General features: G+C 32.0%; 2 protein-coding genes and 1 pseudogene across 3 annotated transcripts; all 3 read right to left on the bottom strand.

Annotated features, from left to right (window-relative positions):
- Nucleotides 1-1,071: 1,071 nt before the first annotated feature.
- LOC105133501 (uncharacterized) lies at nucleotides 1,072-4,242 on the bottom strand. Of its 2 annotated transcripts, none has more exons than XM_011037530.1 (2): nucleotides 4,095-4,242; nucleotides 1,072-2,434 (listed from the first exon to the last, which is right to left on the bottom strand). In XM_011037530.1, the coding sequence occupies exon 2, from the start codon at nucleotides 2,370-2,372 to the stop codon at nucleotides 1,569-1,571; it is 804 nt and encodes a 267-aa protein (XP_011035832.1). In that variant the 5' UTR covers nucleotides 2,373-2,434; nucleotides 4,095-4,242; the 3' UTR covers nucleotides 1,072-1,568. The 2 variants fall into 2 exon arrangements, with proteins under 2 accessions (XP_011035832.1, XP_011035833.1); XM_011037531.1 differs by lacking the exon at nucleotides 4,095-4,242 and adding an exon at nucleotides 3,387-4,057.
- Nucleotides 4,243-8,263: 4,021 nt separating this feature from the next.
- Nucleotides 8,264-13,995, bottom strand: LOC105133500 (cyclic nucleotide-gated ion channel 2-like). The gene is made up of 9 exons (XM_011037529.1): nucleotides 13,908-13,995; nucleotides 12,075-12,300; nucleotides 11,326-11,968; nucleotides 10,578-10,793; nucleotides 10,169-10,482; nucleotides 9,575-9,686; nucleotides 9,251-9,487; nucleotides 9,057-9,143; nucleotides 8,264-8,911 (listed from the first exon to the last, which is right to left on the bottom strand). The coding sequence occupies exons 2-9, from the start codon at nucleotides 12,092-12,094 to the stop codon at nucleotides 8,426-8,428; spliced, it is 2,115 nt and encodes a 704-aa protein (XP_011035831.1). The 5' UTR covers nucleotides 12,095-12,300; nucleotides 13,908-13,995; the 3' UTR covers nucleotides 8,264-8,425.
- Nucleotides 13,996-18,361: 4,366 nt separating this feature from the next.
- Nucleotides 18,362-22,365, bottom strand: LOC105133499 (uncharacterized; annotated as a pseudogene).
- Between the last annotated feature and the right edge of the window lie 201 nt (nucleotides 22,366-22,566).

The following is a 22,566-nucleotide window of genomic DNA, read 5'->3' as shown; positions in this document are numbered from 1 at the left end:
GGTAAACTCTATTAGAATATCCACATAAACTCTTCCCATAAAAATTTATCTGGACATACGAGCTCATAATAAATTTTAAATATTATATTTATTTATGGAAGTAAATCTTTATTCTAAACCTTAAACAGACCACTGACTATAAATCTATCAAAACTTTTAAACTATATCTAGAACATATAATGTAGTTAACATCAGATAAGATGTTTTAAGGACGCTAATACTTTCCTCACCGAACTTTTATTTTTAGAATTTTAATAAGACATGCATCCAAGTCTTTTATTAATTCTAAATCAAATAACTAAATGGTGACTTGTTGATCTCCAATTTGTTGATCTCCAATTTTAAGTTTATTAAGGCATTTAGGATATTTATTAGATACTTGTAGATAGAAAAAAATAATAATAATGAGTTTTTTTGGATCCTATAAGTTTAACCTCCACTTTTTTAATTTCTAGCATTTGAAGTGGTCAAAATTCAACTAGTAAACGATGCTTCATTTGTTTCATTTACCATATATCAATTTTTTTTTGAAAAAATAAAAGTTGAACACAAAAAGTAAGAAAGGGAAGATAGTTAGACATATAAACCTAACCTTTTTTTATTTTGGGCAATAGTTGGCTCACCAAGCACAAGATGCATGGACATTTTTTATAAATTTTTTTTCTTCATAAATTCTAATTAAAATATTAGTCCATTAATCTCCGATTTCACGTTTAGCTTTTTCAACACCCGCTAAAAGCAAAACAACCGGCAAATCCAGGAAGTTCACTAAATGTTTCCACAAACAGCATTCACTCCACATTTGCATGGCATTTTTAAGACAACTTTGCATAACCAAGAGATGCATACTGCAGGTATTTCAGTAGCTACTCGATGACAACTGATTTAAAACTAAAACCCCATGTTCAACAGTTCCATTTCAGACCAAAGAGAACCAAGTTGCATACACGAACTAACATGATAGGTAAAAGAACCCGTCCTCTGCAAACAAAACTCAAGTCTGTTCAGAAGTAACATCCGGGAAATGAACAAGAACCTATTTCAATTGTATTCCCAGAAGAGCTTCAAATATATATAAAAAAGAATTCAATTTAAATAGTATTAAACACAGAAGATTAATATGAAACAACTCAGGTTTTTGTCGCTTTGTTTCAAAATCCATCATGACACAGAACCATAATAAAGATTCAATAAAACATCAGTCCCCATACAACCAAGAAATCAAGCTTTTGGGTGATAGCCCTCACTTGATTAATATTTCAGATACTTACAATAGCATTGCATATACCCAAAGAGACCATTTTTCACAGGACCATCATCACCAACAAACCTCCAGAAACAACATCCAGCCCTGACAAGCCAAATCCTACATTTACAGACAAGCTTCTAGCCAAGGATGATATAGGAATAGTGGGATTGAGGAGCCTCATACCCAAAGAATTAAAATAGTCTTGGAGACTGGATAGTCATTGAATAACCAAACTCGCGGCACCAAGATAGAGATGTGCCACTTTCTTGGAGCAAACTTCTATTCATAATGCTTGCAGACTACGACGCTAATTTGGATATCAAGTGATGATTTCTCTGACAAGCCAATCCAAACTAGGATAAGCAAAGTACAGAATGAGAAACGATGGGAGAGCAAACAAAACAGTGATAAGAATGTACAGGGCCAAAATGGCTGCACTGGCAGGTATTGCATATAAGATGATCAAAAGGAATATGATGACCAATGGGAACTTTGCTGTCAGATGAACAAAGAAAACCAGTGATTTCTGAAGAGAGGAATGTATTCTCCTCACATTGAGGTAACTGTTGACATGATTATGATCATGGTTTGCCTCTGATGGTTCAGCATGATGAACATATTGTCCCCTCCTGATGTTCCCACGGCTTGCCTGATTTCCAAGGACTAAATTACTGTCCGATGACCAGTGGGGTTGTTGATCTTCACAGAAGGTGCCATGAGACTTCTCTCTATCACCATTCTTGCTCTCAACCATCCAAAGAAGAAAATAATTCTTGCGAGGGAATTTGAGGTTCCCTCGATAAACAAGGCGGAACGATAACAGATTGCACCATGGACAAGAAATAAAGAGAGGAAGCTGAATTGGTAATGTAGGGAATTTCACAACAGCCCATTGAAGCCCTAGGATGCAATTTTTGCAAAGAGTATGGCCACACCATAAAACATATGGCACATTTTCAACAATGTTGAAGGATTCCCAGCATATCGGGCACTCTAGGCCTTCTTCTCTGCTTATAACAGAAGATGCCTCGTCGTCTGAGTATTCTGAAGGAACTTGAGTTGGCTTTAGAGAGTTGTTCAAACTAACATTTCCAGCTAGGCACTTGGATGCAAAATTCCACATTTTGATTGGAGACAAATGACTATGCAAACATCATCACTTTCAATGGTTGTAGAAGCTGAAACCTGCAAGTAACATTAACCATTAATTCACACTGGATTGTCTCCTCTTGCTAATAAATTTCCAAGTATTTCACTTGGCAGGAAAAATAAGAATTAGAAAGAGAATTAAACTAAATTCCATGTAATTTAGGCTGAGGTTCAGTTTAGCATCCATTTTCAATTTTTCACTGCAATCTAATTATGCATAATAGAGTAATCCAGCGTTTAATTCTGTATGTCAAAACAGAACATTTTCATTTCATCAGACTACACTATTATCTCCAAAAGGTGGAAAACTTAATAGAAAGAAGCAGGTTAAGATGATCAAGAAGGGTAATCCAAAATGAACAAATAAAAAGATGCCAAACAATCGACTTCATGGTGTCAGAGCCTCTAGCTATAATACCATCACTTGTAATACCAAATGCAAAGTAAAAAGAAAAGGCTAAATGACCCAACAATATAAGGGCATATTTTCCAATAACAAAATATCAGGATAGATTACTTGAGCAAACATGCTGACATTCATTATTTAACATTTAGACAAATAAATTTACTGGTTAAAGAACACTTGACGTTATTAGAGCAAGCTGCATCTTAAAAATGATTTGCATTCTCCACATGCAATGCTAGCCAGCTATGAGCTACAGTTAACAAGGCAGAAGTTTATACAAGAGATGGTGACACGATGATAAATACCAATAAATTGAACTAGATCCATATTTGCAAATTCTAATGCCAAACAGATCTACCCTAACCATGCCCTACACTTCTGATCTCTGCCTGACTGACAATATAACTGATAAACATATTAAGTTGTATCACAATGATGCAGTAACAACTAGCCGGGAAATTGGATCATAAACTTGTTTTCTGGCATGAGTAGAAAATACAAATTCTTATATTCCATCAGTGGTGCAAGGGATGCAAAAGTAGAGAGAGCTAATTCAATATGCGCGACAACTTTCTATCACACCTGTCCTTATTTTGCATCCAAGCTTGCTTATGGATGTTAACTTGAACGCATGTGTGCTTATGTGCAGTCACATACTCACAGGAACATCTCTTTTTGACCCAAGACCATGCATTTATTTCTGTTATCTTTACCAAAAAAACAATCCCATCAAATAATGATATTTACACTGAAATAATAGACTAATAATCTGAAATAAATCAAACACTCTCCCTTCAGAGACTCAAGCTCGACCTCAAAATCACCCAAATCAACTAAAACTAAAATCAACCAGTTAAAGATTGATGTGCTTAAACCAGTTACCACCAGAAAATCTCTCAATCAGATTCAAAAGCTGTACCAGAATTGTACTATTCCTTACAGAAACTGCAACGTTAACCATACAAACATTCTAAAGAAAAAACTAAAAACAGTCAATGATCATTACAAGAAATAAACTCTTGGATTTAAACAAAGAAAATTCATGAAAACAATCAAACAAGAAACCAGAAAATTCAATAACAAATAGTAGTTTGAGAGAAAACAATCAAAGCCCACTTCTTTTTTATTGTTAAAGAAACATTCCTAACAGTCTAACATACAAAAAAAAAAAAAAAACCGATCCATGAAAATCAAAGCTCGATTTGGTCCTATAATTATACAAAGCTAACAACTTTCAACACCAATCAGTAAAAAGAAAAAGAAAAGAAACAGTTCATGACATGGCCTTACCAGTTTATCAAGAAGGGGGTTTAACAGAGAACGATAAAAAATTAAGAGGGGTTCCCCTCCATGTCTCTCTCCCTCTGTTTTCGTCTAAGGATATGAAGCTATAGACAATTTCTTGGGGGGGCTTTTCGAAATTGTCTGGTCCAAGCGGCCGACATTGCTTGTCAGGATGGCCCATGCTGGTGGTCCTTTTAAAAGAGAATATGGTGCCTATTTTTGTAATTCCACATTGTAATTCATTAGTTTTTTTTCCTATTTAATTTTTTTATTAATACTTTATTTTATAATAAAAATAATAATTTATTATTTATTTATTTATTTTAAATTTATGATATTAAAAATTCAAATAATTTGATATAAATCTTGGTAATTTGTATCTAAAATAGTTAACTTTTTTCAATTTATACAATAATTATAATTTCACTAAGATAAAAACTAAGAATGTAAAGCTGAATTGTTACATATATACATACATATATCTATATTCTGAAATTGCAATATGTTCTGCTCTTACAATTAATATTAATATTATTATGTTTACAAAATCTTTGTTTTTTAATTTTATTTAGAGGAGTTTTTTTTTTAAATTTTTTTAATCTCATGAATAAATAAGTTATATGATGTTATTGAAAGCTTTATCTATGACCCTACTAATATTTGGTGAGATAATATTAGCATTATTATTCTTAATCTTTGTTTAATTTTTATGTAACTGGAATATATTAATTAACATTTATGAATAAAAACTTATTTTGGAATATATTAATTAACATTTATGAATAAAAACTTATTTAGAAACTATTTTTAATGTTAGTGCAATTTTCCAAAAGAAATGACGAAAATTTTATGAATTCATTCATTTAGATAAGTCAAAGGATACCCAAAAAAATAACCAAGCATATCCAATAATTGAAAGAAAAAAGTAACTAAGAGTTCAATCTAATAATTTAATTTGGATTTTAATATTTTTTGTTATTATCTATGGTTTGATAATCAAAATAAAATATGAATAAAATACTATATTAGTTAACGATGATTTATATTGTTTTTTTTATTATTGTAATAAAGATACAAAGTCATATTAAACATGTATAATCAAACAACATATTTTATAAAATAATTTTGTGAATCAAAAGAAAAAAAATATAACATAAACTTTAATTATCGGAATTCATTGGCATCCAAAATAGATTATAGATATGTTAACATAAAAATTAATTTGTTCTCCAAAACAATTCATTTTCATAGATTAAGAAGATTGATTGGCATCCTCTAAATGATCCAGAGCAAATAAAAAAATGGTACCCTTATTTATTTTAATATTTAAGTCATATAATTAGAAATTTTTATAGATTAAGAAGATCTTCCAGTTAAACCTTAATCTTTTACGAGATTTAACATATAGATATATAAATTAATTGGGATTATCTCTGAATCAAAAATAGAAAAGTGAAAAGAGAGTTAAGCTAGGAAGGAACATAAGAGTAAAAATAATAAAATTCAACCTAAATAAGGATTAAAGAGGAAGGAGATACGAAATTAGTGACTTTATGAACATTTAGATCTTGACCCGTGATTTTAGTTTGCAAGAAAGAAGAAAAAAAACTCATTTATCATCTTAAAAAACAATAGAAATCTCCGAATTAAAGTGGGTAAAAATTTTCTTTCTTAATCTAAAATTTTTTTAGGTAATATTAAGACTTAAAATAATCACCATAAAACTTTTTTTATTGAATAAAATCTAATAACACCAAGGTATTTTTTTTTATTGAAATTAATGTTGATCATGATTTGCTCACTTTTCGGTTCAAATCCAGGGTGACTTCCTCTCTATTTTTTATAACACAGGAACTAAAAAATAATGAAAATAAAGATTTATATTAAAAGTGAATTTAAAAAATCTATAGGGACCACAAATGTATAATTGGAAAAGTAAGAGGATGGGTTATGTTTTTTTACAAAACTTTAAAACCACCACTCATTTTCTTTGTTTTTTTCATTTTGATCCTCTATCTTTTTTTTCCTCCTTTAACTATTTTACTTAAATTGGCAAATTGACCCTTAATTTACTCTATAAAGGGTGAAATTAAAAAAAAAAAATAATAAAACAGAAAATAAAACCATAGTGAAAAGTAAGTTCACAACATTTTATGAGAAGCTTCATGATATAATTTTACACTGTGAATCTCTCATTTTTTTTTAGAATATTGTTAATAAATTAAAATTTTAGTAGCAATGTCTAATAAAATAAGGTGAGACTTATTGTTGTTGAGCATCCGAGAGTGAAAGGCTTCAATCTTAAGTTTAGCGTCTCTTTTAATTATCTGATTAGCAAGGCCATTAATTTGAATGGCTTCTTCAAGGGCATATATATGCTTTCGTAACAAAAGGATCAAAAGCATGCATGGCCAAATAATAAAAACTTTATCTCCCAGGACCATACTATTAGAGCCATTAAATACATAATTAATACCAAAATTGCCTAACTCTATGGTAGATTTAGCTAGGAAAGTGACATGTCTGATTAGCATCAATATGGTTCAAATATTCTGTAAAAATTAATTTCAAATTCATGAAGATCCATCCTTGCATGCATGCTTTGTTAATGATCTGATTGCAAGATCAGGATTTAATAATAATAATAATAATAATCTTAAATTACATTTTAAATAATCATTTTTTTAATTAAAAAAGTTATAAGGTGTTCAGTATTTTCATATCAAACCTCATATATTTTAAAATTTTATTTTGAACCCCTTTTTTGTTCAATATTTTTATTTTTAAAACCATAAAGTTTTTAAATTATATTTAGAACTATATTTTTAATTAATTGAACTTTCCCCAAGTATTACCCCATCTATCCCTCCAGTTTTCAATTTTATATTTTTTTTGGTGCACCCAAGCATATTAGATATATTTTATGCATAATAAGATTATATCCTTATCATAACCTAATTTTTAATCCTAATAAATTAAAAAATTAAACCAAAAAAATTATTTTTTTAAATTAAAAATTGAGAAATGAAGAAAATAAAAAAAATAAAAAAAGTTAAGGTGGAATTGAGAAGAAATTAAAAGAAAATGGCTGAAAAATGAATAGAAAAATAAACTAAGAAAAAAAAAATACTCCCTTAAATAGAAAACAATTTAGAAAAACATGATAATAAAGAAAAGGTAAATAAAATAGGAAAAAATAAAATTAATTAAGAAAAATATATATTTTCCTGAAAAAGCTTATAAATAAAAAAATTTAAAGATAAAATTGAGAAAAAATCTCTCAATCCAACTTTTTAAACTTAAAATTAGACGATATGGAATTGTCCTGGCATGCCACAGTTAAATTGACTAATTTAAAAGCAATATGACCGACCAGTAAAAATATTTTAAGGATAAAATTAATAAAAAAATAAAATCAACAAAAAAACATATTGACTTGACTTTTTATTTAACTTAAGTTTAAAATTAAATTATATAGAAGTTGTTTTTACATGATCTAGTTGATTTGGCTAACCCAAAAACAATCTTTAAACAAATATAAGTATGAAATTGAAAAAAAAGATGAAATTAAATAAAAATTAAGAATTAAATTGAAAAAAAAAAGAACAAGAAGAGGAGGAGGAGAAGCTTCACTGATTACATAAGGACTCAAGGTTTTTTTTTTTTTTTTTTTTCTGTATAGAAGTAATATTAGAACACATGTGTATCCATAGCTAATAAAAATTGAAAATGAATTAATAAAAACATAAAGGGAAGTTAATAAAAATTGGGAAAGATAATAATTAACTTTACATATTGAAAATGAATTAAAGTTATTAGTGTAGTCATTAAATTAATAAGAATTTAATAGTGTTTTAATCAAATATTTCAATACAAGTTCGTGCTTTTATAAATAGTAACAAATATTAATTTTGATGTAAATTAATGGGAAAAACCCTATCCTGAGAAACTCAAACCCCATCTAATTTACAAGAAAAATAAATAAATATAAAATTTGGATTTTTCATATTGTGTTAATTTGTTTTTAATAAACTAGGTTAGGTTTGAGTCTCTGATGTGAGAATATTTTCTAATAGATAGAAAAACAAACCAGAAGCAATTAAATTTGTAAAGAAAGATTAGAGAATATTGGTCATGAAATATAAGGAAAATTTTGAGCTAATTACCCGCTGATAAATCCACATACTTCGAACTCTTGAAGAAAGAATATTAGAATAGCACAAGCTCTTAAGCTGTGTATAGTCCTGATCTTACAATTTTCATGGAAGATTTAGTGTCTAAATCTTATTAAAGAAGGTAAAAGGCCAACCAAAATAGCAGCATCAATTGCATGTAATTTATTGGAAGTGGTCATGTGGCCTCAGCGACATGAACATTGCAGCACACAGCCGAAGACGGTTCTCCATGCTTACATTTACCATATCAGGAGTCGCTAGACCCCTCTTCCTAATCCTGTATCGTCGCCAAGCAAATTGTATGTTCACGGCTGCCCATGTTCGCCAATTGGACGAGTAATATCTCATTGTTCGCTTGAGTCTCTTGCTGGCAAATCGGTACCTGAAGTGTTCTGAGATATATCTCAGATCATATGCATCCAGAACAAATGCTTCTGTTGGTTCCATGCAAACAAAAGTTGCGGATGAGGCTGGGAGGCGGTCTATAAATGGGCGGCGAAGGCACCACGAGAGCAGCTCATCACCTAAAAAGCCTCCTGGCTCAAGCACACTTGTGGCTACCATGCCTTTGCTAAGGCATTGGCTGTATTTCACACGTCCGTGCACAATAAAAACCATCCTTAGCACAGGGTCTCCTTCTCTTAAAATCTGTTCTTGGGGGCAATAATATGTTCAACAACTTAATACAGTGTAACAGTTTAATTCTTTTTCTTGCAGAATTATGCATGCAGTATGGATTGTTGCATAGAAAATAAGCTAACAGAATGATTTTAACTTTATGATCATATCGAACCTTCTCATCTTTTGAGTAGACAAGGAGCTTGACACGATCACAGATGTTGTCAAGGATAAGATCATCCAAGTTGTGAAACAAAGGCACCTGCAGTAAGAATTACTCCATTTCATAAGTATTTAAAAGGCATCCCTTGATGCTAATTTGATTAGTCAATTTACTTTTGAAAACACATTATGAGGATTTTGCGCTACCTTTTTTATGAGGTCTAGGCAAAGATAGCGTTTAATGTCTCTCCGGAGTCCTTCGGGCAACTCTTCAATCCAACTCATCTCGTCCTCTCCTCCCATGACTCTCCATTTTTGGCGTTCGAAATGTCGAAATCTTTGTCTTAAACCAGTTGGCAACTGTCTTCTCCTCATCCACCATTCCACATCTTGGCGTCTTAGCTGCATCTTTTTATTCTTTGCCATGACCACATGCAAAAATACCTATCAAACGATAAGAATTCCTCAGTTCTGTAATTATTGCTTTTATATATATTCATTCAAAAGAAATCAGTGCTGAAGTTTTATTACCTGGATGTTTCCTATCAGTAAAGTGAAAAGAGTGAAACCAAACAGCACAATGTATATACTGAACATCACTTCTACCAAGTTACTTGTTGGAGCGAGTTCGTTGCCGAAAGAGCTGCCAATAAAAGCATGATATTAAAAGAAAACCGTAGTAAAGAACCAGATCAAGCTTATACAAGCCTACATTTTCCTCATATTATCTGTAGAAAATCAGATTAAATTTTGGTAATTCATGGAGTCTAGGTGCATCAATAATGCCAGCATGACTACCTAGTTTACTGTAGACGCTTCTACAAAAGTTCAGGAAGATGTAGTTAAATGTATAGCTATTCATACAGAAAGTTGGAAACCTGATTGTGAAGTTTAAACTAACATGTTAAGCGCGCCTGAAAAGAAACGAGAGAGACTCTGGTATACACTAGCTCAAGATTCGACTCCTATCAAAGATGCACAGGAAAAATCTGTGCACAAAAATCTGGAGGATTGAAAAGGCCAAGGCAAAGGCAAATGCAAATGAAATGACTATTAGAAAAAACTGACGACCCCCATATCAGAAATTGTTTGCAGCTTTTGTACTAAATTAAGTAGGCTAATTACCTAAGGTTTAACAAGCCCCAGAATATGGGATAAAGGATCTTGACTGCTAGAGAATTGCTGGATACAACTAGAAGAGCTGGCGAATAAATCCCATAATTGAATGGCCCATTATCATCCAGGCACAACGGCTTAGCAATCCATGTTGAGTTTCTGCCACAAGGGTTTCCATAGCTATCTGCTGGATACATGAACTGATAGCAAACATTCATTGAGCATTGCAAAGTGAGATCGCAGTTTCCATTTCTTTCACACTGTTTCTTGAGACATGTCGCAACTCGTTCAGTTGCAAGAACATACCAGCATCCTCCTGTGACCTGTAAAATCTCAAGGAAAGGTGCCTTTTACTATCAGATTGATGTCATATGAAGCTTAAAGATTCATTTCTCTAGTGAGATTAAGTTAGACCTACATGAGAGGCAATTAGGTAGGCAACGAGATTGAGTCCAAAACCCCACCAAATTGTGCCAAATATATAACCTGTGACTTTCCGCATTCTTCTAGCCAAGCAAAAGCTATGGTAGACCTTGGGAAGGAATTGGAATGCGAAAGTCACTAACAACATCGTCAAGACCTGCTTAATCTTTTCTTCCCTTATGAGTTTTGGTACCAGGAACCAAAATATTGCCTGCAAAATGAAGATATTAGAAGCGTTAATCTTTTTTTCCCCCCAGATGAATCGCACCATTTTGCCCTCGTTTTCTTCAGCAAATACAAGGAATGAACTTCTAATTAGAAAATTTGTGAAGTTGGACCATCACTGCTGTAGTTCTCCATAAATTATTCTGTTGTTTTGCCGACATAATTAAGAACACTTGGATATACACACCACTCCTTCCATGTATTGATATTAGCCACAGCTCATGATTCCTTGAAGATCAAGTCATCCATAAAATCTCAAGAACATCGCAACTAGTTTCGAATTTTTATTTCTAAGGTTTAAGGATTAGATATTAATTAGAGTATTTTCAACTCATTTTTTGCGTAGATAATATGTAGATAAATGTGGTCGATCATGCTATTAATTTTTACTATACTTAACTACCATAAAAGTCTAATATATATATATATCGCCGGAAACCAAATCTCCTTTGGCATTTGTTTAAATCACTAGCACAACAACAAAGGGCAATCACCAAATTAAAGCAATCGTACTAAACCTGGGGGATCGGCAGGATAACAAAAACATCGAACCAAAATCCTTTCAGTGACCTCACATAATGATAAGCAATGGCACGTGCGTTCCACACGAGTTTCCCACACCCAAAAACAAGGGACTCCCTCGACACGTACGCCAGCCTGAATTGCAGCCATAGATGCCATAGATGCACCGCATCCACGCAAGAACGAGCAACTGTCACGATTGCTGCAAACCCAATATTCACATACAAACAAGGGCCTCCACCTTTTCCAATCGACAGTGACAACGCGTAGAAGAAAAGAGGATCAATGGCCAGCGCAATGCCCCGGGTCAGCAGCAGCACCCTATTCCATTTCTTGACCCACTTGCTACGTGGATCCAGGATGGACCCGAACGGGCCCTTTGTGGTCGGGGTTTGACAGCGGGCAGGTTTGGATATCGGGTCGGATTTGGCATGGATAGGTACGAGGGAGGATCCAGCTAAGGCTTGCCACTCGGGTTGGTGGGCACTGTCACAGCTTGTGGAGTGAAACACAGGGACACCAACCTGAGTGCAAGCATAACATTCCGTGGAATCCAAAACAGCATTGTTGCTGGAGCTGCTGCTGCTGTGTTTGCTTTCATTGCAATATTTGACACTACCTCTACTTTGTCGAAACCAGCTGGGATCATCAAAAAACATTATTTGACAAAATATGAATTTCAATAATTACCTACAGGATGCAAAAAGCAACATTCTGCATGAGAAAATGAAGGGCGAAAGTTTACCCGGAGAGAGAGGACGACATAAAATGAAATTGTGAAAGACGGAGAGAAATGGCTTAGAGGCAGCTGGAAGTATCGCAAGTAGTTCTAATATGTCAGGTACTGTACGAAGAGGGTGTGCTGTCTGGAACATTACACGAAAGTGATGTTCCTGTGTGGTTGGAGCATTTTGCTGTCAAAGTTTTTTTTTTTTTTTTTATCTGTTCTACCAATCTTTCAATGTCCTGGCCTGAACCAAAGATATCAAAGGTAAGGACGAAGGACAGTACCAGAACTCACAAACAATGAATATTACACAGATCTGTCAGTCCAAGGCTAAATTCAATGACAAAAATCCTGACTACGTAATTTTATAAGATAATAATAGTCATCAATCTTTCCTTTTTTTTAATTTTTTTTTTATTATCCCATGTTATGTTCAAACGATTCTGTTGTGCTGCATTGTATCTGAGGCCTTAAAAAAATGCTTCATCGCTTAAATTGATGCTGAGTTTTGAAAATTAAGATTTTCTTTTTAATTTTTAGAAATTAAAACACCAGGACCAGTTTTGGCATATAAACATAACAATATACATTTTCCCCTTTTTTACTACTCATGAGGGAAAAGTATAGTTCAATACCTCAAGGTTTTTCCTTTTTTTTAAAAAACTTTTCATCCCTAATTTTTTATGATTTCATGTTTTCATTCAAAACTTTATTTGTTTATTTTTCAATCCTTATTACATTACATAAAGCCAATCAATTATATTTTAGTCACTAAAAGAACTGATTTTTAAGTTAATGAATTTTTATTGATAAAAAATATTATTAATATGTTTTTAAACTTTTGTATCGTCATACAAAATAGTTCAAGTTAAGAAATTTTTTTTATTCAATTTAATTTTATATTTTTTTAAGAGAGTTTTGAGTTTATAAGTATTTGTATATATATATATATTTTGAGGGCCTTAAGAGTCCCAAACCTGATTTTTCAGCTAACTTTTTAGGAGCTAGAATATAAATAGAAAATAACATCTTATATAAAAAATAAAAGGATTAATCAAGAGAAGCCTTTCAAGCTTACACATGTGCATGCCATCTTATGATTATACATGTGCAAGGTCTAATCTTTTTAGTCTAAATATTTAATTTTTTTATGATTTAATTTTTTCCAATCATTTTTAGATTTTGATTGAAACACTATAAATAAAATACTTAATATAATATTTAAATTATTATTTTATTTTTCCATGGTTCTTAGTAATGTTATAGTTTTTTTATGATGATATTGTTGATTGCTTTATGTATAATAATGTATTAGCTTTATATCCATGATTTTTTTAAATTTTTTTTCTCATTAATGTTGAATGAGAATAGGATAGCCAATTTTTATTTTTTTTATTGTCAATTTTTTTATGTAATTCCTTAATATCAATTCAAGATTTTTTTTATTTTTCAATTAAATTTTTTTCACAATCATAACAAATATTTACTTGAAACACAAAGCTTCTCATGATTTTTTTTTGTTAAAATAAAAAAAAATACATTTATAAAAAAAATTAGGTTTTTTTAATTAAAAACATGTGTTTATTCCTTTTTAGCTCTAATGGTAATAGTTTTTCCTAATATTCTTTTTTAAAGAAACTAGAGTTATAATTGCCTCCATGGATTTCTTTCTTCGCGTACGTTTCACAAAAACTTAATTGCACTAAATTATTTCTTAGGTGGAAGAAAGGAAGTTAATAATAAAGAAAAAAGAGAGCACAAAAAAGCTGTTATTGATTAGTGATGAACAACTAAGAGTAAACAAAAGACTTCAAGAGCCAAGTTATCGAACTTGAACAAATATAAGCATACTAGCAGTCCATTGCTCCAATAGAGTCATCTCCTTTGATACAGAACAACTGGCTCGAGCTCCTGCTACAAATCGTTAGACATTAGGTTCAATTTACATTTTTTTCCATCCTATGATCACCCTAAAACAATCATATAGATATGCACACTTATAATCCCCCCGAAGCTTTGCATGACAGAAGCAAAATTAATGGTAGAGTCGCTTTTCAGAGAGTTTATCTGCTAAGATATATGCAAACTTCACTAGCAGTAAAGCATAAAACGAAACAAAAACTCTTTAAATGTAAGAATTTCTTGAATTTTGTATTGTTAATATGATAAAGAATCTAACATAATTACTTGCATTATGAAAGCTGATCTCCTTAATCACATTTGATTAGGAATTTGCACCTATATTTATTACAAACATCTCAAGTACATCGACCTTTTAAAATTCCCTAACGTACATAAGTGATTTACCAGGAAAATTAAAAAAAAGAAAGAAGAATCAACTGTTTTCTAATTTTGTCACTAGCTCTAATGTATTCAATATTAGAAGTATCTTTGTTCTTTCCTCAAACCTACCACTAACATACTTATGTTAATGCTCTTGACAACTCTTTGTGTTTGGTGAGCTAAAAGAGCGAAAAGATCCACAGAGAAAAAATAGTGTGGTCTCAGCTAGTTTACTTAGTGCCATTAACATGTGGATATGATCCAATCTTGGTATAGGCATGTTTAGAACAGTGTAATTAGCTTAAAATGTTCCAGTCTTAACAGAAAATATAAGGTCATTTTCAATTCTAGCAATCTGCAGCTTCTCACTACTTCATTGGCCTTATATCTGGCCTCGTAAATTTGTATGTTGCCTCTTGGCAAAGCTCCTTCTGCCATCCTTGTAAATGCCGTAATAAGTGCCAAGCTAATGGCTTCTCATAGTTCATTGCATTACTTTTATTTTATGAAACTAAGACGAGGGCCAGTAGACATAGACTTCTCCAAATTTTGCAAATATAGTTGCAAAATCACTTAGGCACAAGATCTAAAGTATACTGAAGTTACAAAATTCTATCATTCATCTCCTGTAACAAACTTAAAAATCAGCGATCAGATGCTTGTTTATCAGAACATAGTAACAAAGTTGTTGATTATAAGCTATAGTTTAGTTTATATAACATGTAATTGATAAGTCTAGCAATAAAGATCAAATCAAAATCCTAGCATTTTAAACTTAAATTAAGATAATGTAAGGTACTTAGTTTAGTTTAGTTATAAATAAAGTACTTAGATTTTTATTAAATAAAAAATTTATTATTGTCAAAGATCCATTATTTATTTTTAAAATTTTATTATTTTTTACTTGGTGTATAAAAATGATGTCAACAGGCCTTCTAGAAAATAGGCTAATTAAAAAAAGGTTTGTTGGGTATTTAAAGTAGTTCAAATTATTTTGATATATAATAATTAATTTGGGTTAGCATGTGTTTTGCCTAAAGTTAAAACAAAAGATTCTCTTTTAATTTTTTGGTTGATGCTATATGTAAACTATAAACTTGATTTCTATTAGGTCAATTACTTGTACAAGCCTCCAGAATATGTGGAAGTGTCTTTATTGAATTTCTTAATTATGTTGGTGTTATATCTCTCATATAAAATAAAATAAAATAAAATAAAAATTAATTTTAAAACTTAATTAGATTTATGCAAATAAATAATCTAAAATCAATGATAACTATCAAAATATGTATAATCTATGGTCCATTCTTTTATCAACAAAAGTTTTTTGATTTTTTTTTGATTTGCTTTCTTCATACGAGTTTCCTCGTATAACTTTATAAGAGTCAGTTTTCAATTAAGATTTTTTTTTTTATAAATTAAATAGTTTGTTAAAAGTGTCACTAATAAATAAGTAATTAAAACTAAAATAAAATAAAATATATCATAATAAACTCTTATTAAGTGCTTTACATGAAGCATAAATGGAATTGCTCTTTCATTATACTTGCTCATTGAACCATAAGTTTTTTTAATTTTGATTTTATTTGCTTGAGTGCTTTGTAAACCTCTTTGACAACACAAACTGAATATAATTTGTCTAATTATTATCTATGACATACTTTGATGTATACCTCTTCTATTTTTTTTTTTGTCTTATGACATGACCTTTTTCATTGCTCATACATTCATATATCAAAAATCACCTATTCAAATTGTCACATGTATATAAAAAATAAATATATGATTGAAATTTATTATATAGAAATTGGATAATAAAATAAAAGAATAAATATTTATAATAATATAACATTAACATAACACTTAATTAAAAGAACATTTTTGTTATCTATTTTTGGATCACTATAAAAAAAGGGAGAACATACAAACAAAAAACCAAAAAAATATATTTGAAATAAAAAAAATAATAATTGTGAGAAAAGAAGGCCAAAGCACTTAGAAAATGATAAAAATTTAGTCGAGGAGATTAAAAATACAAAGATTAAAATTTGATAATATATTTTTAACTGATGAGAACCTTGTTAACAAAAAAAATTTAATTTGAAAAAGAAAAGTTCAAAATTAAATATTTATAAATTCAATTAAATGTCTTGTAATATTAATTTGAAATTTAAGATTACTTATTTGTGAAACCTATGGTCATTTTGTATAGGAATTAGTTAAGCTTAATTTCTATTTATATACTTTGTGTCTTGTTGACATCATCACTATATCAAGATTTGTGAAGATGCAAAAAAAAAAAAGATCTGGTTATGATTATAATTATGCATCAATCGATCATAAAAAATGGTGGGTGCATATATGATCTGGTTTGCATGAGAATTAAGATTTCATGGTGGCAGGTATCCTATGCACCATAAATTAATTATTAGACTATTAAGTAAACAATAGAAGTTTGAAATTTAATTTAAATAGTATTTTATGAAAATTTTATTTTGTTTTAAAAAATAATAAGAAATTATTTCAATTAAAAAAATTTAAGTTGTTAGGTGAGATTACAAGATATGATTTATATTGGTTTTTAATATATGATTTTAAATAAAACATTTTAAACTTGAAATTTATAAAGATTAATATTATATTATACTAATTTTTATTAAATAAACAGATACAGACAAAAAAAACACAATTGAGTAATAATAAAAGTCTCTCATGGTCCATGACAGCAGTGTTTTAACTTTCAAGATCTAGCTAGCTAGCCAGCTTCTTCTTTTATTGCTGCGGTGTTCATCTCGAAGACAAGTTACTCTCTGAAAAGTTCTGTGCCCCGCGAAAATGGAAAACAATTCTCTGTTTGTTTATACGTTTATCAATGAGTGGTTTGCACGAGCGTGTATACTCAAGCCTGCTGAGAACGAAATTTCAACACAGCTGGTGTGGTATGGTTTTTAGTTGAGGGGAAGGTGACCCTCCAACCAGAATATAGGTTTTCAAGTATTTATGATAAACAGTGTCCATTCCATATTTGATTTTCTGGTTGAACAAGTGCCAGGAATCCATGCACAAGAGTGGGCATTTCCTCTCCAGATCGAACCGGCACGATTTTGTTTTCAAAGTTGTTCATCGAGTCATCTTCCTTGAATGCTGGACCCATGGAAATATGTTGTTAGATGTTCATACTTAACATTCAACATGGTAAGTAGCCAGAACTTGGAAAAGGGTTAATGGTTGTTTACGAACTTCAACCCTAGTAGGCCCAAGCTTTTAATATATAACCTCAAAAGTATGGTAGAAGGCCATTCAAGGCAAGGCAAGGCTATTAATTTTCAGGGACATGAAAGATTGATTCCCCGACAAGTAATTTCCACCTTTGCGGAAGATGCAAGTGATTGACACACACGAAGCTTCTAAATGGATAACATATAAATGCTTAGGAGCTCCTTTCACTAGAAATGAAGGATAGAAACAGTGCGAACAGTCAAGTTCTAGGAAGATGCAAATTTTGTTCTTTAAGGAGGGAGTTTGCTTTCTTGGTTATTCCATGAACATTTGTCTTGGTAGGAAACTCACTCTCATCCTCAGAATTTCTTAATGATTAGGTCATTGATCCTTTCTCAGTCATGTTATTGTCACTAACATGGAAAGATGCTAAGCCTGGTTTAGATTATCGAACCAGCCAACCTTCGCATTTTCACTTGCAGTCAATTTAAATTTCATGTGTTTGGTGATATAGTGCGTGTTTTTTAATTAAAAAAACATATAAATGATGTTTGTTTCAGATTTTTTTAAAATTTTTGATATTAATACATCAAAATATTTTAAAAACATCTTAAAAGGTATTAATTTAATGTTTTTTTTAAGTAAAAAAAAAAAACACTTTCAAAAATAAATTGTAATACAACAACAAATACCCACCAGATAGGAACCACAATCATTAACTGAGGAGACTTTTAGGAATTACTGTGAGTACAATTTTTACTCATTGCTTAAATGGCAAGTTAAAGCTGTAGATAACAAATAGATGATGGAGGCATAATCTGCTTTTAATAACGAAGTACTCGCACAACAAGGCTATTTATACAATTTAACCTTTTGAATATCGTATCATTTGAAACATCTGCAAATAGGGACATCAAAACCATATATTTTATTACTCTATTAGGATTCTAGGACAGATGATTTATTGAGGACTTGATTTACATGTAAGTGAATTTAAGGTGGTGAAACTGATTGGCTAAATTTATGTTTCATGCAGTTTTCTTCCTGCCTGAGACAGTCTTCTTCACTGCTCCCACTGAGACTAAAAACTGATCAAGAGATGATAAGGTCTTCATGTCATCTGGCGGGAAGTAACTGGCTGCCTTGCCCATAATTGATGTAACCAGAAGAGAAAGTGAAGGCCGAGTAACATAACGCTCTCCCAAGAGGTCATCTATGAATGCAAATGCAGCTAAAAATTCAGACCTGCCTGCGTTTATTGGAGCAGCAAAATGAGCAGGAATTATCCTCTTGAATTTCCAGTCTCGGACAATACTATCAATCCAATCCCTGACCTGCAGTATTAACAAGCACGAGAATGGTCATTTTTAGAACAAAGCTGAACGTACTGAAATTGAAAACACTTGTGCGGACTTTTATTGATCTGGTAGGTTGATACTTCAAATGAATTTCATCATATGTTTATTCTTTGGTTGGATAGTACTAATCGTGGTACACCATAACCAGACAGATGATGGTCTGTTGTTGTTCACTTTTTAGGCCTACAGAATCATCTTAGCCCAGCAATAAGAGCTCTAATATTGCATCATAGCCGTTTCTTTACCTTTTCGGGAACTTCGCTGAAGACCAAAGTCTTCACAATGGGTGAAACAATCAACTTTTGTGACATCTGAGCGAAGCTAGCATTAGGTTCCAATAGATTAGAAGGACCAAGAAACAAGATCTGGAGGACCATTCTTTCCCAACCTGCACCAAGAACTTGATTTCAATGTGATGCATACACACTCTCAACCTCAAAATTCATGCAACACCATATTCGGTTTACCGTGTTGGAAGTGGGATTCAAAAACTAACCTTTTTGCCGGCTCCTCTGGTTATCAACAACTGGTTCCTGAGGGACTTCCTTTCCTTTACTAAGAATTTTTACAGCCAAGCCATTCTTTGCTGATGCTAGCAAGGATTCTTTGCCAATACATTCAGGTGGCATTCTTGGTACAAAAATCTCAGCATCTGTTACCAGTAGTGATCTTGAACGCTTGTGATAGAAAGCTACCTCGACATACGGTCCAATTCCTGAGATAATACACAACAAATTTGATCGAATCGTGATTCGTTAAATGAAGTTTAATTCATTGCATGTGCAATCTACATTACCAACTTCGGGCGAGCTTAGGACTTTTTGTTCAATCTCATCAGCCCAAGGGGTAGACATATCCTCATCCATCAAGGTTCTGGCACGAAAAATTCCAAAGAACTCAAGTGGCAAATTCAGGGGCCAGCTCCACTGTCTTGGTGCCACCCATATTTGGGCCCGTGGAAATTTTCTCGAAAATGGGCCAACAAAGATTTTATGTTCATAAGCAAATGTAGGCAGGACAATGTATTCGACTGGAGCTCCCAACTCCTTCAAAAGCTGGCAGAGTAAGACCACTCATCAAAATGTCGCCAATTTTGCTTAAGGGGATACATTAAATAACCAAATATATGACTATTAGACATAACTGACTTCCCTTCAGTTGTTTCTTATTTCCATCAAGCATGAAGACAATTTAATAGTGATAAATTCTGAGATTTTAGAAGCACATGTTGCCATTTTTCTTTTATTTTGAATTTTGAGGCAGGAAATAGAAGCACTTCCTTTCACAAGGATGCACTTTCCTACTGTCAAGAAATCAATGTCTTGACATGAACTAGCATCCAACAGCTGGTTTTCATGTAAAAGCAAACAAAGATCATATCTCCTGCAACAGGCTCATCTGGAATAGAAGTGAGGACCAATAGCTAATTATAATAATTTCGCACCTCCTACTTCCTACATATATCATATACAACTGTATAGTTGATAAAAAAAAATTTATAACTTAAGGCAAGGGTAAGCCATTTTGGTTTGCTATGTACAAGTAAAAGTGGTTTTATTGGATAGTCCTAGAAAGACAGATCAGTTTTGCCCCTAATAGTGGGTAACCCAATACCAAACTTGAAGATGCAATCAATGGCACATGGTTCTGTCCTTGAATGAACTTGCAATAATGAGCATAGAAAATAAAGTAACAAAAATACATTTTCCTGCGTTACAGAAACAAACTAAACTCCACGTATACTCATGTTGGGAAAACTCAGAACAACCAGACACCAATTTACCCGGATCAATTCAGCGGAATACAATTACAATTCACAAGTCCCAATTCTTTCCCTTTTTGTGCAGTAAAACAGAATTAAACAATGATGAAAATATAATGCAAATAATCACAAAATCAACACCGAGATTTTTAACGTGGAAAACCCGATGTGGGAAAAACCATGGGACCGTAGTCCATCTAAAAACTTCCACTTTCAACAAATAATGGGTTCACAATCATTCTTCCTCAGATTCAACTAAGGGATACAACATATATATCATCAAGAACAACTTATTCTTGGATTACAACAAGATTAAAGAAGAATTATTTGAGAAAAACTCACAAAACTGACAGCCCCGTTTTCTGTCAAAAAGGCTAGCTTCGACACCACCAATCTTTGATCCAACCACCAGAATGAAGATCAACATGTCTAGAAGTTGCTGTCAAAATCTCAGCCCGATCTAACGGTGAACGAGCTTGAAATCGAAGAAAGAGCACAGGCTGCTCTGCTGCCTCTTCTTCTCTTTTTCTCTCTTAATTTTCTTCTCCTCTCTTCTAATTTCAATCTTATGTAGCTAGAGTACCCGAACCACAATAATATTAACACTAAGAGACAGCCATCACATAACATTTAATGTGATGATCCCACCATTACATGGTGTGGGACCATACACAACAACTCAAATCCTACGTGCAACAAAATAAAACTGACAGTATCTAGTTAAAGAGTAAAAAAAGGTACACAAGGTATAACCTGAATACACTCCTCTGTTGGAGCAATGGGTGCGTGGACCCATAATCCTCCAGATTTGAGTTTGATGACTGTCATTCGAATGTTTGTTGATACACTGCTGAAGCCTAATGCTTGTTCTTGTTCGAATAGCTATATACAACTCTTCACAGCCTAAGGCATAAAACAGAAGAAAAGGGGGTTAACACATAGTGTAATGAACAGACCTTCTAGCTACAGCTTATATTAGCATACAAAAGAATTGTGTCTTTTACAATTTAAAGACATTTCTAGGAGACCTCATAGATCAAGAGTCCTCATATTTTTCTTAAGAAAACATTCAATATTGGGAAAACATATTAACTGAGAAGAAGTTTCCAATCTGCTCCTTCCACTTCACAAGTTTTTGTTAGTGTAAAAACTTGAAACACAGCAAATATGAATAATAAAAAAAAGCCCTATCATAATTTTTATCACAGACAGAACACCTGCTAGAATGATGCTGGACCTGATTAAAGTTAGCAATGTGTACAACAATTAATGCAGCATGAAATATAAGCCCGTCATGCAAGCAAAAACATCAACCTCCACTCATTTGCACATCAACAATTGAAGAGCAGAAACCAGATTATAATACAAACAGTGACATTATGATGTAATTTATCTCTCCTAACAGGTACGTAAAGTCTATAAGATGCCAAATACAAGAGACTGCAAGGGATAAAACCTGAAGACAGACAAGTTTGTAAATTTGCATAGCAAAGGAAAATTAAGCCTTATTCTTGATCAAAATCCTTAACAGCCAAGGTTATCGATCATTAAATTTTATTGAGGCCAAGTTGAAGATAAAGAAAGTTACCTCAGTCCTTATAGTGCGCCTATTAAGGAAAGGACCAAGAGGGAAAGGAAACCCAGTAAAGTTTAGGTAAATCCTGCCGCCGCCACCGCCTATTAGCATCCCTTTCCTCAGAAATCATCAAGCAATTGATTAGTTGGTCAAAACACACAGGAAAATGTTTTCACTACTCTAACATGTGTTGGTCCAAATCCGGAGGCCTTTTTTTTTAATATAAAAATAACACAGCTGGTAAAATTTAAGCGCTGTCGGTATCGGTAATTTAGCGCATGAAATTTTGTTAAATTACTTCTCCTGTAAAAA

This window comes from Populus euphratica, unplaced genomic scaffold, assembly GCF_000495115.2.
Source record: "Populus euphratica unplaced genomic scaffold, PopEup_1.0 scaffold129.1, whole genome shotgun sequence".
Lineage (NCBI taxonomy): Eukaryota > Viridiplantae > Streptophyta > Magnoliopsida > Malpighiales > Salicaceae > Populus > Populus euphratica.
Note: the sequence above shows the minus strand (reverse complement) of the source record. Positions and strands in the feature narration are given on the sequence as shown.